At 53.4% G+C, this 15443-nt stretch overlaps 1 protein-coding gene across 1 annotated transcript in view; it reads left to right on the top strand.

The window, feature by feature from the left end:
- The window catches only part of EPHB1 (EPH receptor B1), a 77413-nt gene extending 66605 nt beyond the window's left edge, over positions 1 to 10808 (top strand). The window contains exons 15-17 of the mRNA XM_014258300.2: positions 308 to 463; positions 786 to 2146; positions 10474 to 10808. Of these exons, the coding sequence (XP_014113775.1) occupies positions 308 to 463; positions 786 to 894 (265 nt within the window). The 3' untranslated portion in view covers positions 895 to 2146; positions 10474 to 10808. The remainder of the gene's footprint in view (positions 1 to 307; positions 464 to 785; positions 2147 to 10473) is intronic.
- The last annotated feature ends 4635 nt before the right edge of the window (positions 10809 to 15443 follow it).

Raw genomic sequence — 15443 nt, 5'->3', positions numbered from 1 at the left:
ATGCTGTTTTCAGCCAAGCAACAGCAATAATTCTTTGCTATTGATTCTTTATGGTGTGTGACCGTTTGGGTGTGGTGGCTGCTCTGCCGACGCTGCAGCTGGAATACAGCGTGTGAGCTTGCAAAGCCCTGCTCAGCAGCATTCCCATGGGACAGGCCTTCCTCATGGCCTTTAATGTGTGTGTGCTGGGGGGAGCACAGGGGTGTGGGGGTTGGATTGGGAAGCGTGTCCCTGTGCTGGCTGGGCTCAGGCAGGGCAGCCCCTCGGTGCCAGCTGTCCTTGTCCCCAGCGGTGTGTCCTGTTTCAGGCCTTCTCAGCCCCTCCTCGACCGCTCCATCCCCGACTTCACTGCCTTTACCTCAGTAGACGACTGGCTGAGTGCTGTGAAGATGAGCCAGTACCGGGACAGCTTCCTGACCGCTGGCTTCACCTCCCTGCAGCTGGTGGCCCAGATGACGTCTGAGTGAGTTGGCCATGCCAGGGCTGCCCAAAAGCGGGGTGCTGCCCAGTTGGGGCAGTGGGGAGGTCAGTTCAGGGCAAAGGACAGGTGTGAGCATCCCTCACATTGGTCACCCAGAGTCTGGAGGTGACCACATTCACTATTTGGGAGTCAATGTGTGGGTGTCTTCCTGCTTCCAGACCTGGTGATGCTCATGGGGCCGTGCTTGGGTTCTCTGTGGATGTTTCAGCTGAGCTTACCTCCTTCACCTCCCTTAGCAACAGCAAAGCAGGTTCTCCACCCTCAGCTGCCCACTAACCATGTTGTCTGTCCTTCTGTCTTCCAGAGACCTCCTGAGAATAGGGGTGACTTTGGCTGGGCACCAGAAGAAGATCCTGAACAGCGTCCAGTCCATGCGAGTACAGATGAGCCAGTCTCCGACCTCGATGGCATGACGTCCCTTGTTCCATGGGGAGGGGCCGGGGAGGGCGCACAGCGGAGGGCAGAGGTGGGAGGGGAGGAACTGATGCGGGGCAGCACCGGGAGAGGAGCCGCCGCTGCCTGGGGACTGCGACTGCAGCCAAAGGATGTTCCTGGGACTCACCTCTGACTGGTGACTTCAGTTCCCCACCAACAGAAGCACACTTACCAATGTCATGGGGGACAGCGTATAAATACATATAAATATGTACAAATCATATATTTAAAAAGCAAAGCAAAACAAAAAAATCATAAAAGACAATGAAGACAAACCAATGTGCGTTGGGGAAGCAAACCCAAACCCTAGAGACCAGACTCCAATCCTGCCACCAGTGAGCAGTGGTCGAAACTGAGAAGGAGGAAGGAGCTGTTGGGGAAGGGAGAGGCATGAGATGGAGCATCCTGTCCGGAGAAACCACCTTCCTTTTTCTTCTTTTGCCCTTCCTCTCTGTCCCGGCCCTCCTGGCTCACCCCGCTCCCCTCTCTGCTCACGGACTGGGTGGAAGTGTCCTCAGATGTCTCCGCAGCTCCCTGTCATCCCACCTGGGTGCTGCTCCGGCAACTACCAAAGGACTTCGCTGACCACTGCATGGGGGATCCGACTCAATCCAGTTAATGTCTTCATATTGAAGAAGAGATGTACCTTCAATAGAAAACCTTGGGTTTTGGTTTTTTTTTCTCTTTTGCTTGCATTTTTTTGCAAAAAGGAAAAAAAAGGATTAAAAAAAAAAACCAACAAACTCTCCATCTTGGAAAATGGAAAGAGGTGTTCCCGTGTGTGTGTGCGCGCTCGTGCGCCTGTGTATGTTGTCAACCCTCCGTGGACTCACTGCTTGTCCATGACCGAAGACCAGTGCTGACCCTGCAGCTAGCGGCCGGCCGGTCCCCAGCCCGGGGGGCCAGGGGTTGTGCCCACAGCCCCCAGGGGCGGGAGGCAGCCGGGAAGCCCCCGGCGATGAAGGAAGCTCTCGGCATTCTGCACGTGGGGAGGAGGATGCCAAGGGCCGGCTGGCGCGGCGGGGATGGGACAGGACTGGAGGAGCCACCGCGTGGCTGTGACTGGGTTGGTGGCTGCTGGAGGAAGAGAGATGCTCTGGGAAATGGACTGGTCATGCCTCCAGGGCCTCGGTGATGTCTGGAAGATGGCTATGGAGGACTTTTTCCCCCATCTTGTGGACCTAAGGATTTTGATATTGATTTATGGACTTAGGTTTCTTGGCTTCAGAGGTAGGTCCGAGTGTCTCACATGTCTGTCCATCCATCCGTCCTGCTCTGTATTTTTCTGCTCTCCTTTATAGCCTCTCCCAGTGGATGTTTCCCCTTATTTAATTTGATCTTTATTCTTTGTTTTTTGTTCCTCCATTGGTCTCCTAGGCAAATTGATCTGGTTAAAATTGCCCAACACGTGTCAGTGTTTACCCAGAATATTGTAAGGCTGGGCCATCTGACGTCCCCCTGTGGATCAGGAGTTTATAAAACGAATGAACTCTTAATAAGGCTTTTACTTAGAGGGCTGTGTGCGAGTTGCAATGATCCATCACCGCGCTCTCGCCGGCGCTGTGCCGGCACCCGTGTGCCGGGGGAGCAGCGGCACGGGCTGGCTGTGGCTGTGCCTCAGGGGCTGCAGGTCCCAGCTGGGGTTTGGTGGTTCACACATACACAGAGATCCCCCGTTCTCCTCACTCCTCTGTCTCCCTCACTCCATCCCCACTGTGGAAATACTCCACCTCTGCGAGTGCCATGGGGATGTCCTGCATCCAGCCGTGTCCTGGGGGTGTTCCTGAGCCACAGGGGTGCCCCGTGTCCTGCTGTGTTATTGGGGCTGTCTGTACTGCAGTGATGTCCTGTGTCCATCAGTGCTGTGAGCAGGGCTCACACGCTCCTGGGCTGTGGTTTTTCCCCATGTCTGTCCTTGCCATGGGGCTGCCCACATCCAACTACACCATGGGATTGCTCCATGTCCATCTGCCCCGTTGTATTCCCATCTGTGCCTAGAGATGCCTCACCAGATTTGCTTGCTGCCACTGAACACAAGGAGACAAACCTGTGCTCTGCCTGCTGCCAGCACCTGTCCACATCTCCTTATTGGAAACACTGTTCCTCCTGTGTTGGGGCTGTCAGGGTCCTCTGTGGCTGGGTGGACCCCCCAAGTATCCCATGAGGAGCACATGCTCAGTTCATGGTGGTTCATGAGGAACACGTTCATGCTCGTGGTTCATCACCACCAGCGGGTGAAGGACCCTTTGGGGTGCTCTTTACACCTCCAGGTTTTTTTTTTCTCCGTTGCCCAAGGCAGATGACCTGTGCTCTGCTGAAGAACGGGAACTAACAAGATGCAGGAATGAGCTTGTTTCAATTCACTGAACTCCCCCCAGAGAAAGAGGCAGAGAAAAACACCCCTTGTTTACAACAGCAGGGACTGCTCCTCTTCCTGTCTGATAGACGATTGCTAATACCTCTCGGGATGTTGGCGGCCCAAATCTGTATTCTGGGATGTTGTCACACAGAACACAACATGCAGATGGAGCAGGCGCCGCGCATGCTAATGCACTGCCCCACCACATTGGTATTCCCTGGCACTGAAGGGTCCTTTGTGGGGTTTTTTATTATTTCTCTTTTATTAGAAGGAAGCTAAAGGCATTTAAAGGAACGAGTGACAGCTACACAGGCTAAATATCAATACTGCACCTTTATGGCTCCCCTGCTGCTGTCGCTGGCTCTGTGAGCACCTGCGAGGCAGCTGCTGCTGCTGCTCGGTGCTGTCCCTGCCCCAGCACACCACAGCAACCCTGGTTTGATGGAAACCCTTTAATACAGAACCACAGCGTCATAGGGTGAGAATGGATCTCTGAGACCATCGAGTCCAACCTGTGACTGATCCCTACCTTATCGACCAGTCCAGAGAACTGAGTGCCATGTTCACCGTTCCATGAACACCTTGAAGGATGAGCATTCCACCACCTCCTTGAGCAGCCCATTCCAATGTTTGATCACTCCTGCAGTAAAGAAACTCTTCCTGGTGTCCAACTTGAACCTCCCCGGCACAGTTTGAGGCTATTTCATCCTGAATATGAAATGTGAACCTGCCCATCCCACCCAGCAGACCAGGTACCCCTGAGGGATCAAACAGGCTGTCTGGGTGCTCAGGCACTATCAGAGATACCAAAATCTTCTCGGTCCAGTTTTCCAGGGTGGATGATGCTCCTTGGCTCTGGGCCACCAGCAGTGCCCCTGGGCATTGCTGGGGCTGGTGGCCTTTCCATTCTGTTGCCCTTTCCCAGCTGTCCAACATCTGATGTCTCCTGAGCTGTCTCAGAGCAGATGATTCCCATATCCCACTGCTCCTAACCAGCTGTCCCCACATCTTGGCCTTGTGCTGGGATCTGGACATGTCTCCTCCAGGGTCATGCAAGAGCCCAGCAGCACATTGGTGGTGCTTGGGGCTGAGCAAAGAGAGTGCAGGTGTGCTCAAACAAATCCCTGCAGCGAAGAGGCATCATGGGCCAAGGGAGCTGCTCTCAAGGTGATACTTGAGGGAGAGTCACAACTGGCCACTTGTTCTCTTGCCTTTCAACAGAAGTCATTTCATCCAAACCAGAAGGTTTCATGAAATGCCATCAGTCTGTTAGTGGAAAGCAAAGGGGAAAGTCCAAAATGGGCATGTTTGGATTTTGCTTTTTATTGAAAAAAACAACATAAAATTTTCAGACCACTTCTGACAGACCATTTTGTTGTTTTAGAGGCCTTTCTTCCATGTAAAATCAGTTTTCCAAACTGTGAAGCCTTTCTGTCTGGAAGTGACAGTGCTATCCCTTCCTGGCCGTGGCAGCAGCAGCGTTGTGTGTGTTTCTCAGATGCCAAGGAAGAGGTTCTCACCTTGACTTGGGTGGCACCTCGTTGATGCTGCTCTGTTGCCCCTACTCTGGTGAGAGCCTCTTCCTTGGTCTAAAGATGAACACTCCAATTTCACATCTTCTGATCCACGCTGGTTTGCGTTGGATTTCCTTTCTTTGATCAGAGGAGAATGGATGGCTCAGAAGCAGTTTTCTTCCTGCAGAGTTTTAGTTTAAAGGGAAGAAAAAGGAGTTTTGGATCAAAGAGGACCAACTGCACAGGCCTTTCCTCTGGGCTGGGCTCTGTCCATCACACAGGGTCCTGATGGGTTCCTGTGCCATGTGGAAGTGCTGGAGGGGCCCATTGCTGGTGAACCCCACTGGCTTGGATCCTGACCCCTGCCACTGCTCATGAGTGAAGCTCAGTCAGAGTGTCTTGCTCCTTTGGTTGCATCCCACATGAATATCCATGCATGGATGTGGCTGTGTGCCCGGGTGAGCCCGCCTCACCCTCTCCCCTGATCCTGGCCTTTCACTTTGTGCTCTGCAGTCGTCAGCTTCTTCTCTCCATTTCTATGGCAACTGTAAAAACCTCAACCCTTTTGTGTCTTTTTTAGGGTTTTTTTGTGTGTGTGTGTGTCTGGGTTGGCTTTGTCCTTTTTTCATAGAGCATTAAATCAAAAAAGGGACTTTTGGTTACCAAACCCCTGCTCTGAGCTTGGCCCAAGGTCTTGTGTGGGAATCAGTGAGCAAGATCCTCACAGCTGGACTGGGTGTTGCCAAGTGGCTTCACATTTCCAGCCCCACTCTTACTTCCCTCATCCCCCCAAAACCCCCATTTGCAATTCAGCTGCATCATTCTCCCCTGGGGCTTTTCCATGCTTTTTCCGCAGCCCCATCTCTGGGGGCAGGCTTCTCAACAGCAGTAATTAAAAGGAGATGTGGTGACTCTGCCAGGGAAGGTGAACCCAAGCCCCTTGCACATCCGAGGCTTGAATGTGGAAGAAGAGCATGTATTAATGGCATAATTATGTGCCTCTTTCCAGAAAAAAAGGAATGTATTTTATGCCATTTAATGACCTTCAAATTAACAGTTCTTTGAAAGCACTTATGTATATTTAATTTTAAATATTGCTCCAAGTCAGAGCAAGGCTTGCGATGAAAACAGCAGGCAGCTGGTTTTTAAATAAGAGAGATCTCAAGCCATTATTTCTGAGCCCGTTGGCTTTTGGTGCCTCTAATGCTCCTTTGCCAAGGAGAAAACAAGGCTATCCTTCCCCCTGTGTATCAGCCTGAATCCCATGGGATCTTCTCTTTTACTTTTTGCTTTTCCAGGTGTCTGATTCAGAGATAAGGCAGGGTTAGGGCTGGGCTGCAGAATCTCATCAATAAGTTTGCCTGCATCCCAAGGACATCTCTGTGGGCCCGTGGTCTGGGATAAATCATTGGGCATCACCTATGAAAAGTTTTTTGCACTGCCATCAGCCCTTGCCATTGTTCTGAGATGGGGACAGACACGTTTCTCTTCGTTAAGGTCTGAATTAAGGCTTTTGCCTCTGATCCATAAAAACTGCCAATATATCTGAGCCACTCCGTGTTCACTTGGAAATCATTACTCTTAAACATTGAATTCGAGTTTAAAAAAAAAGGATCAATCAGCTTCTGAGACGAGGAATGGATTTACAGACCCAGAAATGTTCTGTAGCTCCAAGGCCACCCGTCCTCCTTGAGCTCCTGGAGTCACATCCAGCTCCAACACTCATCCAAGGTGCTGCTTGTCCCTGCTGCCCCAGTGTCCCCACTGCGTGAGGAGCTGCAGGGGGATTTAATGTTCAGGTCGTTGTCTGCTGTGGTGCCTCCTCTGTGAAGCATCCTGCCAGGGTGGATAGTGATCCAATACTTGGATCATTCCCAGTGAGTCTCCTCAGAATTTTGGAAGTGCCAGAAACTTCTTGAGTGATGATGGCGGAGAAGCCAACTCCACTCTGATGGGACTCCTGCGGCAAGTTATTTCACCCCATCAGTGATTTCTTTGCTGCACCTGTTTTGACTTATATTTTTCATAATTTTGGGGTGTTGGAGGGGTCCTTTAGGATCATCTTGGATCATCATGCTGTGCTGGGAATGGCTGCCATGAGGGAATGGCTCTGACTGTCCCAGCTGAGCTGAGTCTCCTCCAAAGCCTGTCTGGGAGGTGTGAGAGCTGCTGTTGGGTTGTGCTCTCTCATTTTTGATGTCCTCAGGGTTTGTGTCTTGGAGGAGATCTGGCTCATGTCCATCACTGGACCCTGATGGGCTGTGTTGCCTTCCCAGAGTTTGATGTGGAAGGAGGAGCTGCTCTGCTTTGCCTGGCAGGAAGAGATGTGAGGTGGGACCGTGAGCATCCATGGCAATCACTGTGGTGTCTTGGTTCCTGTCAGAGCAGCGAATTGGTGCTGCCGAGGGGAGTGCACCTGTCTTGGTGACCATGGTGCCCTTCACCAGTGCCTTTTGGGGTTGTCAGAGCTGCTGGCACTTGGGATGGTGTCCCAGGGCTGTCACCTTTGGCTGTCCTCCACAGACCTGCACTGTGTGCAGCCCCTCCAGCTCAGGCATAGCTGCCCCCTTTCTCCCAGTCTGTGTCCAAGCATCACTGCTGCTTCTGCTCTCCTTCCTCTGGCCATTGGACTTTAAACTGCCCCGAAGCCCCTGGCTGTCCCACCCTGCTGTAGTGGCTGTTTTGGGGACATCTCCGGGTCCCTGTGGACCCCAGCACATGGACAGCTGCACTGCAGGTGCTGCAGCTGTGGAGGGGGTGGCCCCATCAGTGGCCAAGGCAGGATGGTGTTGAGGTCTCCTGGCCTGTCTGGAGGGAAATGCTGGAGGAGGTTAATCTGAACAAACCAGCCCTGTGAATTTTAAGTGGATTAGCTGAACTCTGCTCCTTCCCAAAACAGACAGTGCCCTTTTGGGGCGGATGTGGAAGTGGATTAGGCAAAAATCTACTTAAGGCTGCATTAATTCTGGATAAGTGTAGGGGGATTAGCGCCCATCCACTTAAAAAAATTAATTGGAGTGAACTTTTCTCTGTGTCCCCAAGTAAACAAGACTCGGCAGCTTTCCCCATCCAGCAGCTGGGCTGTGCCTTTCCCTTCTCTGCTCTCCCATCCCCTCACGTTGTGCAGGAGCTGCCATCGTGGTGGGAGAACCTGCTCCTCTCTGATTATCCTCAGGGGCCTCATTAAGCAATTGAACCCTTGTGTGAAGGTAGGGAGAGAGGGCAGGAAAATTATGGTCACCATCAGTGCAATTATCAATGCTAATTAGTGCCAAGCAGGACTGACAGCGGGAGGTGCAGCCCATGGCAAGAATTGTCTGAGGAGCCAGGTGAGCCTCACATCGCATCCCTGTGGGGGCTGCCGTGGGCAGGCAGATGTGGAACATGCACATATTGCTTGGTTTACTTCTTTTTCCCCACTGTGCTTTGGCTGAACTCTTCAGATTCCCCCGTCTAAATATTTGGGAGCCAGCCAGAGGCTGCCGTGGTCAGGGGCTAAGGCTGGGGTTAGTGCCTGGGTGGCAATGCCATGTCATTGGTGCCTGGATGGGGCTGGGGCTCTGGGAGGCCCCAGGGAAAAGGGGGTGAGGTGTGGCTCCCTTTGCAGGGTTTGGAAATGGGCCGGTGCTCAGCGGGGGCTTGCGGGGATACAGGGACGGCCTTGGGTCACTCCCAGAGTTGCCTCCGTCCTTCCCCGTTCTCAGCAGCTTCTCCCTTTTTCCATGGCACCACACGGGCACAGCAGCTGCGTTTGCAGAGCCACCCATCCTTGATTATTTTGGGTATTTGCAGTTCTGCCCATTCCCATGAGTGTGGAAAGGGAGAGCGCCCCGGGGCTGACCCGGTGCCCGCATCCCAAGCACGCTGCTGGGTTTCCTCACGGAACGCCTTCGCACGGCACAAACGTGGCCTTTTTATCGCTATTTGTGTCACGGCAGCGCTCGGAGGCTGAGATCAGAGCCCTCTGCCCGCCTCGCAGGGGTTCCCACACCGGCACTCCGGGAGGAGGAGGAGGAGGAAGGATGAGGGATGAAGGATGAGGGATGAAGGATGAGGGCGGTGACTCGGTGGCTGCGTACCTGGGGATGAGCTGCGCTGCCCCCAGCCCCCCCATCCTCCTCCAGCTGTTCATGAGCTGTCCCTCGGCTCTCTTGAGATCCATCCTTTGGGATCGGCCCAAATCAGCTTTAGCTGTCCCTGCATCATTTTTATCCGGACCAAGAGAAGGGCTGAGCCTGCAGCCACCCCCCACCCCGGGAGGGCGCGGGTTCCCCAGGGATAACAAACCCCCAAACCCTTCCCCAGCTCTGCCGCTGCCGGGCGGCTCGGGAAAGGACGGCTGGAGGAGCTGGGAATGCCGCGGGGGAAGGCGGTGGTGGAGCCGGGAGCAGCTGGTAATATATCTGGTAATATATCTGGTAATGTATCTGGTAATGTATCTGGTAATGTATCTGGTAATGTATCTGGTAATATCTCCGGGGCCGGAGCCATCGCTCGCGTCCAGCTTTAATGTGGCACAATCCGGAGCCGATACAAATCACCGCAGCCCCCCCTCGATTTGCAGCCGTCCCCCGGACCCGCCCGGCTCGAGCAGCATCGTTACATCCCTTGTGTTTCTGTTACGGCTTTTTTCCGGGTGTTTTGCTGTTCTGATCCCGTTAACGAGAGCTGTGAGACCAAACCTCCAAGCGTGGCACCGAAAATGGCCCCCTGTGCCCAAGAAATATCCAGCAATATATTTTCCCCCAGCTGAAGTTCCCTTTTTAAAAAAGATAATCTCAATTTCTCTTCCCTTCTCTCTGCCCCTTTTTCCACCAAACACTACATTACTAAATAAAACTTTCATTACTACCTGGGTTTGCTAAAGAAAAAAATTATTTCCATTCAGGAGAATGATGAATTTTAATAGGAGTGAAATGTCAGGCACAGCTGGGGTGGGTTTCTGAAGGCATTGGTATGTTTGGAGAGGCACAGGGATGCCCGGCAATAAGTAGCCAGTGAGCCCCGGTTTTTTGTGGCCCAGCAAAGGGACCCAGCAGTCAATTGCTTTGTTATTTAATGTGCTGCCTTTATGTTTCCAAGGTGCAATTGTATATTAAAAGCATCTTTGCCTCTCCAAAGTGGCTAAATAATGGGATTTTGCTGCTGTGTGGTACTTGTTGGTTATAGGGTGTGGAGGTGCTCCTGCTGCTGCTCCTCTGGTTCCCAAACCTTCTGGTTTCCCCCTGGCAGCAGAGAAAATGGGGATATGTGTTTTGTTACATTGAAAAAAGCGATTTGATGGTGGTTGGTGGTTTTGCTCCTGCTTTACACCCAGGGGGGGCTCATTTTGCAGCAGGAGGGGGTGGAAAGGCATCTTGGCTGCTGGGGGACACAGATACCCTCCTGCCCCCAAAATCACATCCCAGCCTCTGCTCCCTAAAGCAAATCAGCTTCACAAAGAATTACATCTCTTCCATTCCTCCCTTTTCCCCCTGAGGAGAAATGGAGAGCTTTCATTGAAATCATCACTTTTCTGACAGCATATTAATTAATCCCTGCTTCCTTTTTTTTTTTTTTTGAGAGGCTGTATGTGCTGTAAGAAGCCTTTGGGTTTCTCTGGCAGCTCGGTGGGGGAAGGACGCGTGGCTCTCCGAGCTCTGTGCCTATTCTCACCCTCTCCTTGTCTTCCTCTTGCCTTGCAGGGGCGTTGAGTGCAGCCTTGCAGCGGGGCAGCAGCGTCGGAGAGGGGGCTCCAGGGGCCGCTTCCCACCGCAGGATGCTCCGGGAGGTCCCGCAGCGCCCCGGTCCCCGTCCCCCCGAGCCGTGGCATGTCCTGGGCCAGCCCTACCCTGTCCTGTACATAACCAGTGAGATGTCTGTAAAAGATTTCAACCCTTGGAATTTTTTTTTAATTTTATTTTTTTTTCTCCACTCTCCCCTCCCCCTCCCCTTCTTCCCCAATTTGTTGATTGTGTTGAAATTGTCGGAGTTTGTAACAGTATCTTTCAGAGAATATTGTACTAAAGAGAAAATTGCACTCAATAAAAAGGATGAAATAAGCCTGGTCCCTCGCCTTTCCCTTCCCAGGGGCGGCCTTCCTGCTGCCGGCTTCTCTTCAGCTCGGAGCTGGGGGAGTGTTTGCCATGAATATTCATTTGGGGAGCTGGCAGCGCTCCACCGCTCCTTGACTTACCTCGAATGTTGATGTCTATCAGATTTGGCTCCCCGGTTTGTAAATGAAGTGACTTTATTCTCGGCGATCCTATCGGAGCTCGCTCGCAGCAGGAAAGCCGGGAGAAGGAGTTTTCCTGGCACGGCTGTTTGTGCGGAGCGCGGTTCCAAACCCTCGTGTGCGATCGCTCAGGGAAACCTCGCTGGAAGCGCTGCCTGGGATCAAAGGGTCCTGCTGGAGCCCGTCCATGCAAAGGCTGATCCTCGTCTTGAACCTGCTTTCCTTAAGGATTGCTGTAAATGATGGCTGGAAAATGGATTCCTCCTTGTCCATTGGCTGCACTTGGGTGTTTTATTGCTGGGATCAATCACACAACTCATCCAGCTCTGGCTCACACACTCTTGGGGTGGTTCTGTGCAGGAGTTGGACTCCATTATCCTGGGGGGTCCCTTCCTCCTCAGGATATTCTGTGATTCTCTGAGCCGGGTGATGCTGAGAGCAGCTGGTCCTGCTGGCACTGGGAACATCCTCAGCTAGCAGCAGGGGCTGAAATGGGGGCTAAAGGTTTTGTAAATTAAAAATACGCGGCCACCAATGAGTTATTTGGGGTTCATAAAGGGGAGCTGCTCCTGGGGGAGCTCTGGAGGTGGGGTTAGGGGTTCCCATGGCTGGGGTTTTGGGCTGAGCTGGGCAGAGAGAGGCAAGCAGTGCTTCAGCTGTAGGTGGGGCCGGCAGAGCCCTGTGGGCCCTGGCATCCTGTCATTGTCCCACCAGTGGTGGTGTTGATATGGCTCTCATGGCTCCTGCCAGGAGATTTCCAAGTCTTTTCTGCTTCTCCAGGGCCATTATAGCTGGGATGTGTTTATTACAGGGATTTTTGAGGGAAGTGGGTTCCACGTGCTGATGGGGATGGCTGCAGGTCCCTGTGGGCAAGACTGCTGCCTCAGGCTCACACACAACAGTGAGGTTTGCCTCACACTTTCCAGGGGTAGAACTGTTGTTTTGGGTGTTTTGCATGTTTTTTTGCCAAGCCCATCCTGACAAATGAAAGCAGATAGTCTCTGCCATCTTTGGATATGCAAGATGCAAATAGGCAGCAGCTGATGGAGGGCAGAGTGAAGTTGTTTGTGTGTCCTTAATTGAGTAGACACTTGATTTAATGGGCTTCTAGTGTGGTTTAAATGAGTGTTCATGTTTGTTGAATCCTCTGGGATTTGGGGTGCTGGGAGGGTGTATCCTTTACTGCAGCTTGCTCTGAGGTTTTCCCCTTAAGTAACCAATAGACATTTACAGCCAGTGCTTGATGCTCCCGGAGCAGTTTGCCTTGGAAGAGCCTTTTAACAGGGTCTGGGGGAGCCCTGCTGTCGGTGTGGTGGTTTATGGGGCTCTGAAGGACCCTGGGGAGCCTGGATACAGCAGGCCAGTCCCTGACAGACCTGATACAGGTTTATACAGCTGCAGGCTCTGGAAGCTGTGTTCTATTTTCCCCATGGGATAGCCAGTCACCATCTCCGCCTGCATCCCAGCTGGAACGAGATGTCATTTACGAGGCCACACAGCATCCAAAGAAACTTTCCCTGAGCTTTCAATATAGACACAGGTGACTGTCACAGCCAGAACAGAGCCTAGCCCTCAGAATGAAAAATCTTTCCTTCATGGCTCTCAGGTTTGAAAAATGGAAGCAGCACATTGGCTCCAATGACCCTGCAGCAGCTCCCAGAAATCCCAATGCACCCGGTGCTCTGGCACACCAGTGTGATGCCAACCTAATTCCAGCTCTGGCTGTGGAATAAATCCTTATTTACCCCACTGCAAGGAGAAAACTGAGCCAGGACTGTGCTCAACTCCATGGGGTGCAATGAGGGGCTTCCCTGGGCGGTTCATGTGTGGAGCCTGGTGAGAGACACTTGCTCTTACTCCAGATGCACAGCTCTGGCCCCAGGACAGCCCTTCCCTTAGGAAGAGAGTGTCTGGGGATGCATTGGCTGTGCAGGGATGTGGCAGTGAAGGAGGGAGAGGTCACGCACATCCCCCAGCCTCTCCCACCTCCCCTCCCTCCCACACTCGGCAGTGAAAGACAAATAAAAGAAGAGCCCAAGAGGACCATAGGCTAAATTGTAATTGGAGCAATATGGGCCGATGATAAAGTTCTGTGCCAACCCACATTAACTGGCAGCATCTGCTGGAATTATTGGAGATGCCTCATCGTCTATTAAAAGTGCTGGGATTTTCCTGGAGGACAAGCCAGGCAGGCTCAGCAGCGCTGGAGAGCCAGGAGGGCTCGGATGGAGCCAGCCTGAGGCTGCTGCAGTGTTGAAATCTCCTCCAGGCCCTCTGGAGAGGTTTTGGGGGATGCTCTCAAAGTCATCTCCTGTTGGTAGCAAGGGGCTGGTTCCTGTTTATGTGGTCACCCCACATACCCCTCCTGAGAGACACCACATCCTCCTTCTGCTCCAGGGGGATGGGGACAGGGCAGGATTTAGTCCAAGCTGTTGCTTTTAGCTGGATTCCAGGTACTGCCCTGATTAAACCTGCACAGCTGCCCCCTTTGCTGCCCTAAGCCAGCAGCAGCACCCAGGGAGGGGATTCTGCCCCTCTGCTCTGCTCAGGTGAGACCCCATCTGCAGTGCTGCATCCAGCTCTCAGGCCTCCAGCCTGAGCCACAAGAAGGATGTGGAGCTGTCTGAATGAGTCCAGAGGAGGCCACAGAGATGCTCCAAGGGCTGGAGCCTCTCTCTGCTCTGGAGCCAGGCTGGGAGAGCTGGGGGTGTTTATCTGGAGAAGGGAAGGATCCAGAGAGACCTGAGAGCCCCTTCCAGGGCCTAAAGGGGCTCCAGGAGAGCTGGAGAGGGACTTGGAACAAAGGATGGAGGGAAGGACACAGGGAATGTCTGCACACTGCCAGAGGGCAGGGACAGATGGGATATTGGGAAGGAATTGTTCCCTGTGATGGAGGTGAAGCCCTGGCACAGGGTGCCCAGAGAAGCTGTGGCTGTCCCTGCATCCCTGGAAGTGTCCAAGGCCAGGTTGGATGGGGCTTGGAGCAGCCTGGAGTAGTGGGAAGTTGGAGTGGATGAGCTTCAAGGTCCCTTCCAAACCAAACCATCCTAGGACCTCATGAAGCTCCCAGACACACGCCCTCACCCAGCTGACTGAGCAAATCCCACCTCCTGGGACTTGGGCAGGATGGAAGACATGTTTGAGCTGCTCCTGTGCTGTAAGCTGGGCTCCTCTTCCCCTGCCCTCAGCAATGGGGAGGATTCAGGATGCTTTCCTGCAGGACCAGCCCCTCTCACACCCACCGGGCCCTGGAGGAGTGGGCATGCTTTGCTGTAAGGTGCCCTGGGGTGCTGGCATTAACCTGGGTGGGAAAATGTCTCTGCTGTCACCCCAGCGTTGGGGACTGTCCCTGCTGCTCGTGGACCCAACTGGAGATGCTGGTGCCCCTCTGAAGGAACAGGAGTGCAAATCTCCCCAAACCCCCAAGATATCCGTGCTGCCTGGCTCAATACCCAGGCAGGCTCAGCAGTCCTGCCCACATTCCCTGGTTCCAGTGGCAGGCAGGGCTGTGGGGTGCATTCCCCACCGCAGCCGAAGGGACACGTTCCCTGCCGCACCCGAGCTGCTCCCGAGCTGCTCCCGAGCCTTTCCTCAGCTGGTGCCTCGGCAGCCCAGGCATTATCTACCTCCTGCACGCCAAATTATTCATTTCCCTCGTGGGCCCTTTCCCTGGCACTCTAATCAGAGTTTCTTAGCTCCTTATAAACACTAATGAATTTATTTCCCCATGCCCTTTTGAGGGAGATGGGGTATTATATCTTTATACATAGTGAGCTCAAGTGTGGATTTGGGGACTTCAAAGCACATTGGCACCCTGGGAGGCCTGGAGAGCTGCTGTTCCACACCCAGGGGTGTTTGGCACCCATCAGCTGGCTCTGGGTGTCCCAGCAAGGAGAGCAGGGCATGTCCAGCCAGGTGCTGGCCCCATGCTGGTGGTCCCTGCTCAGCCTTCATCCCAGCAGCTCCATCCTCCCAGGGAACCCACCTTCCCTCCTCTGTTCAGTATCTGTTTGGTCACTTGGCTCTGAAAACACGTGGGTCCAATGTCATGGGTGGGAGTGGGTGACCCTCCAGGGGACTGTGGTGTGTGTGCTCCGGGAAACCACCAGGGCCCCAGACTGGAGATTGTGCTGGGGCTGGTTCTTGATGTGGCTCCTGTTTTGATCAGCGAGGCAGTCAGTGTCTTAAAACAAGTGTAACCAGGGGCAGCACAAAATCACCTCAGCAGCTTCATCCACCACTGGGGGTTTTCCCCCAGGAGAACTCAGAGGATGCTCAGGCTGGACATCAGGGAAAGGTTCTTCCCCCAGAGGGTGCTGGGGCACTGCCCAGGCTCCCCAGGGAATGAGCACAGCCCTGAGGCTGCCACAGCTCCAGGAGCATTTGGACACTGCTCTCAGGCACAGGGTGGGATTGTTGGGGTGTCTGTGCAGGGCCAAA

The sequence above is a fragment of the Pseudopodoces humilis genome, chromosome 11 (assembly GCF_049639895.1).
Source record: "Pseudopodoces humilis isolate 2021_Gansu_Grassland_sample_001 chromosome 11, ASM4963989v1, whole genome shotgun sequence".
In the NCBI taxonomy this organism is placed as follows: domain Eukaryota; kingdom Metazoa; phylum Chordata; class Aves; order Passeriformes; family Paridae; genus Pseudopodoces; species Pseudopodoces humilis.
The sequence above is the reverse complement of the archived record's forward strand: the minus strand, read 5'-3'. Positions and strand labels throughout refer to the sequence as shown.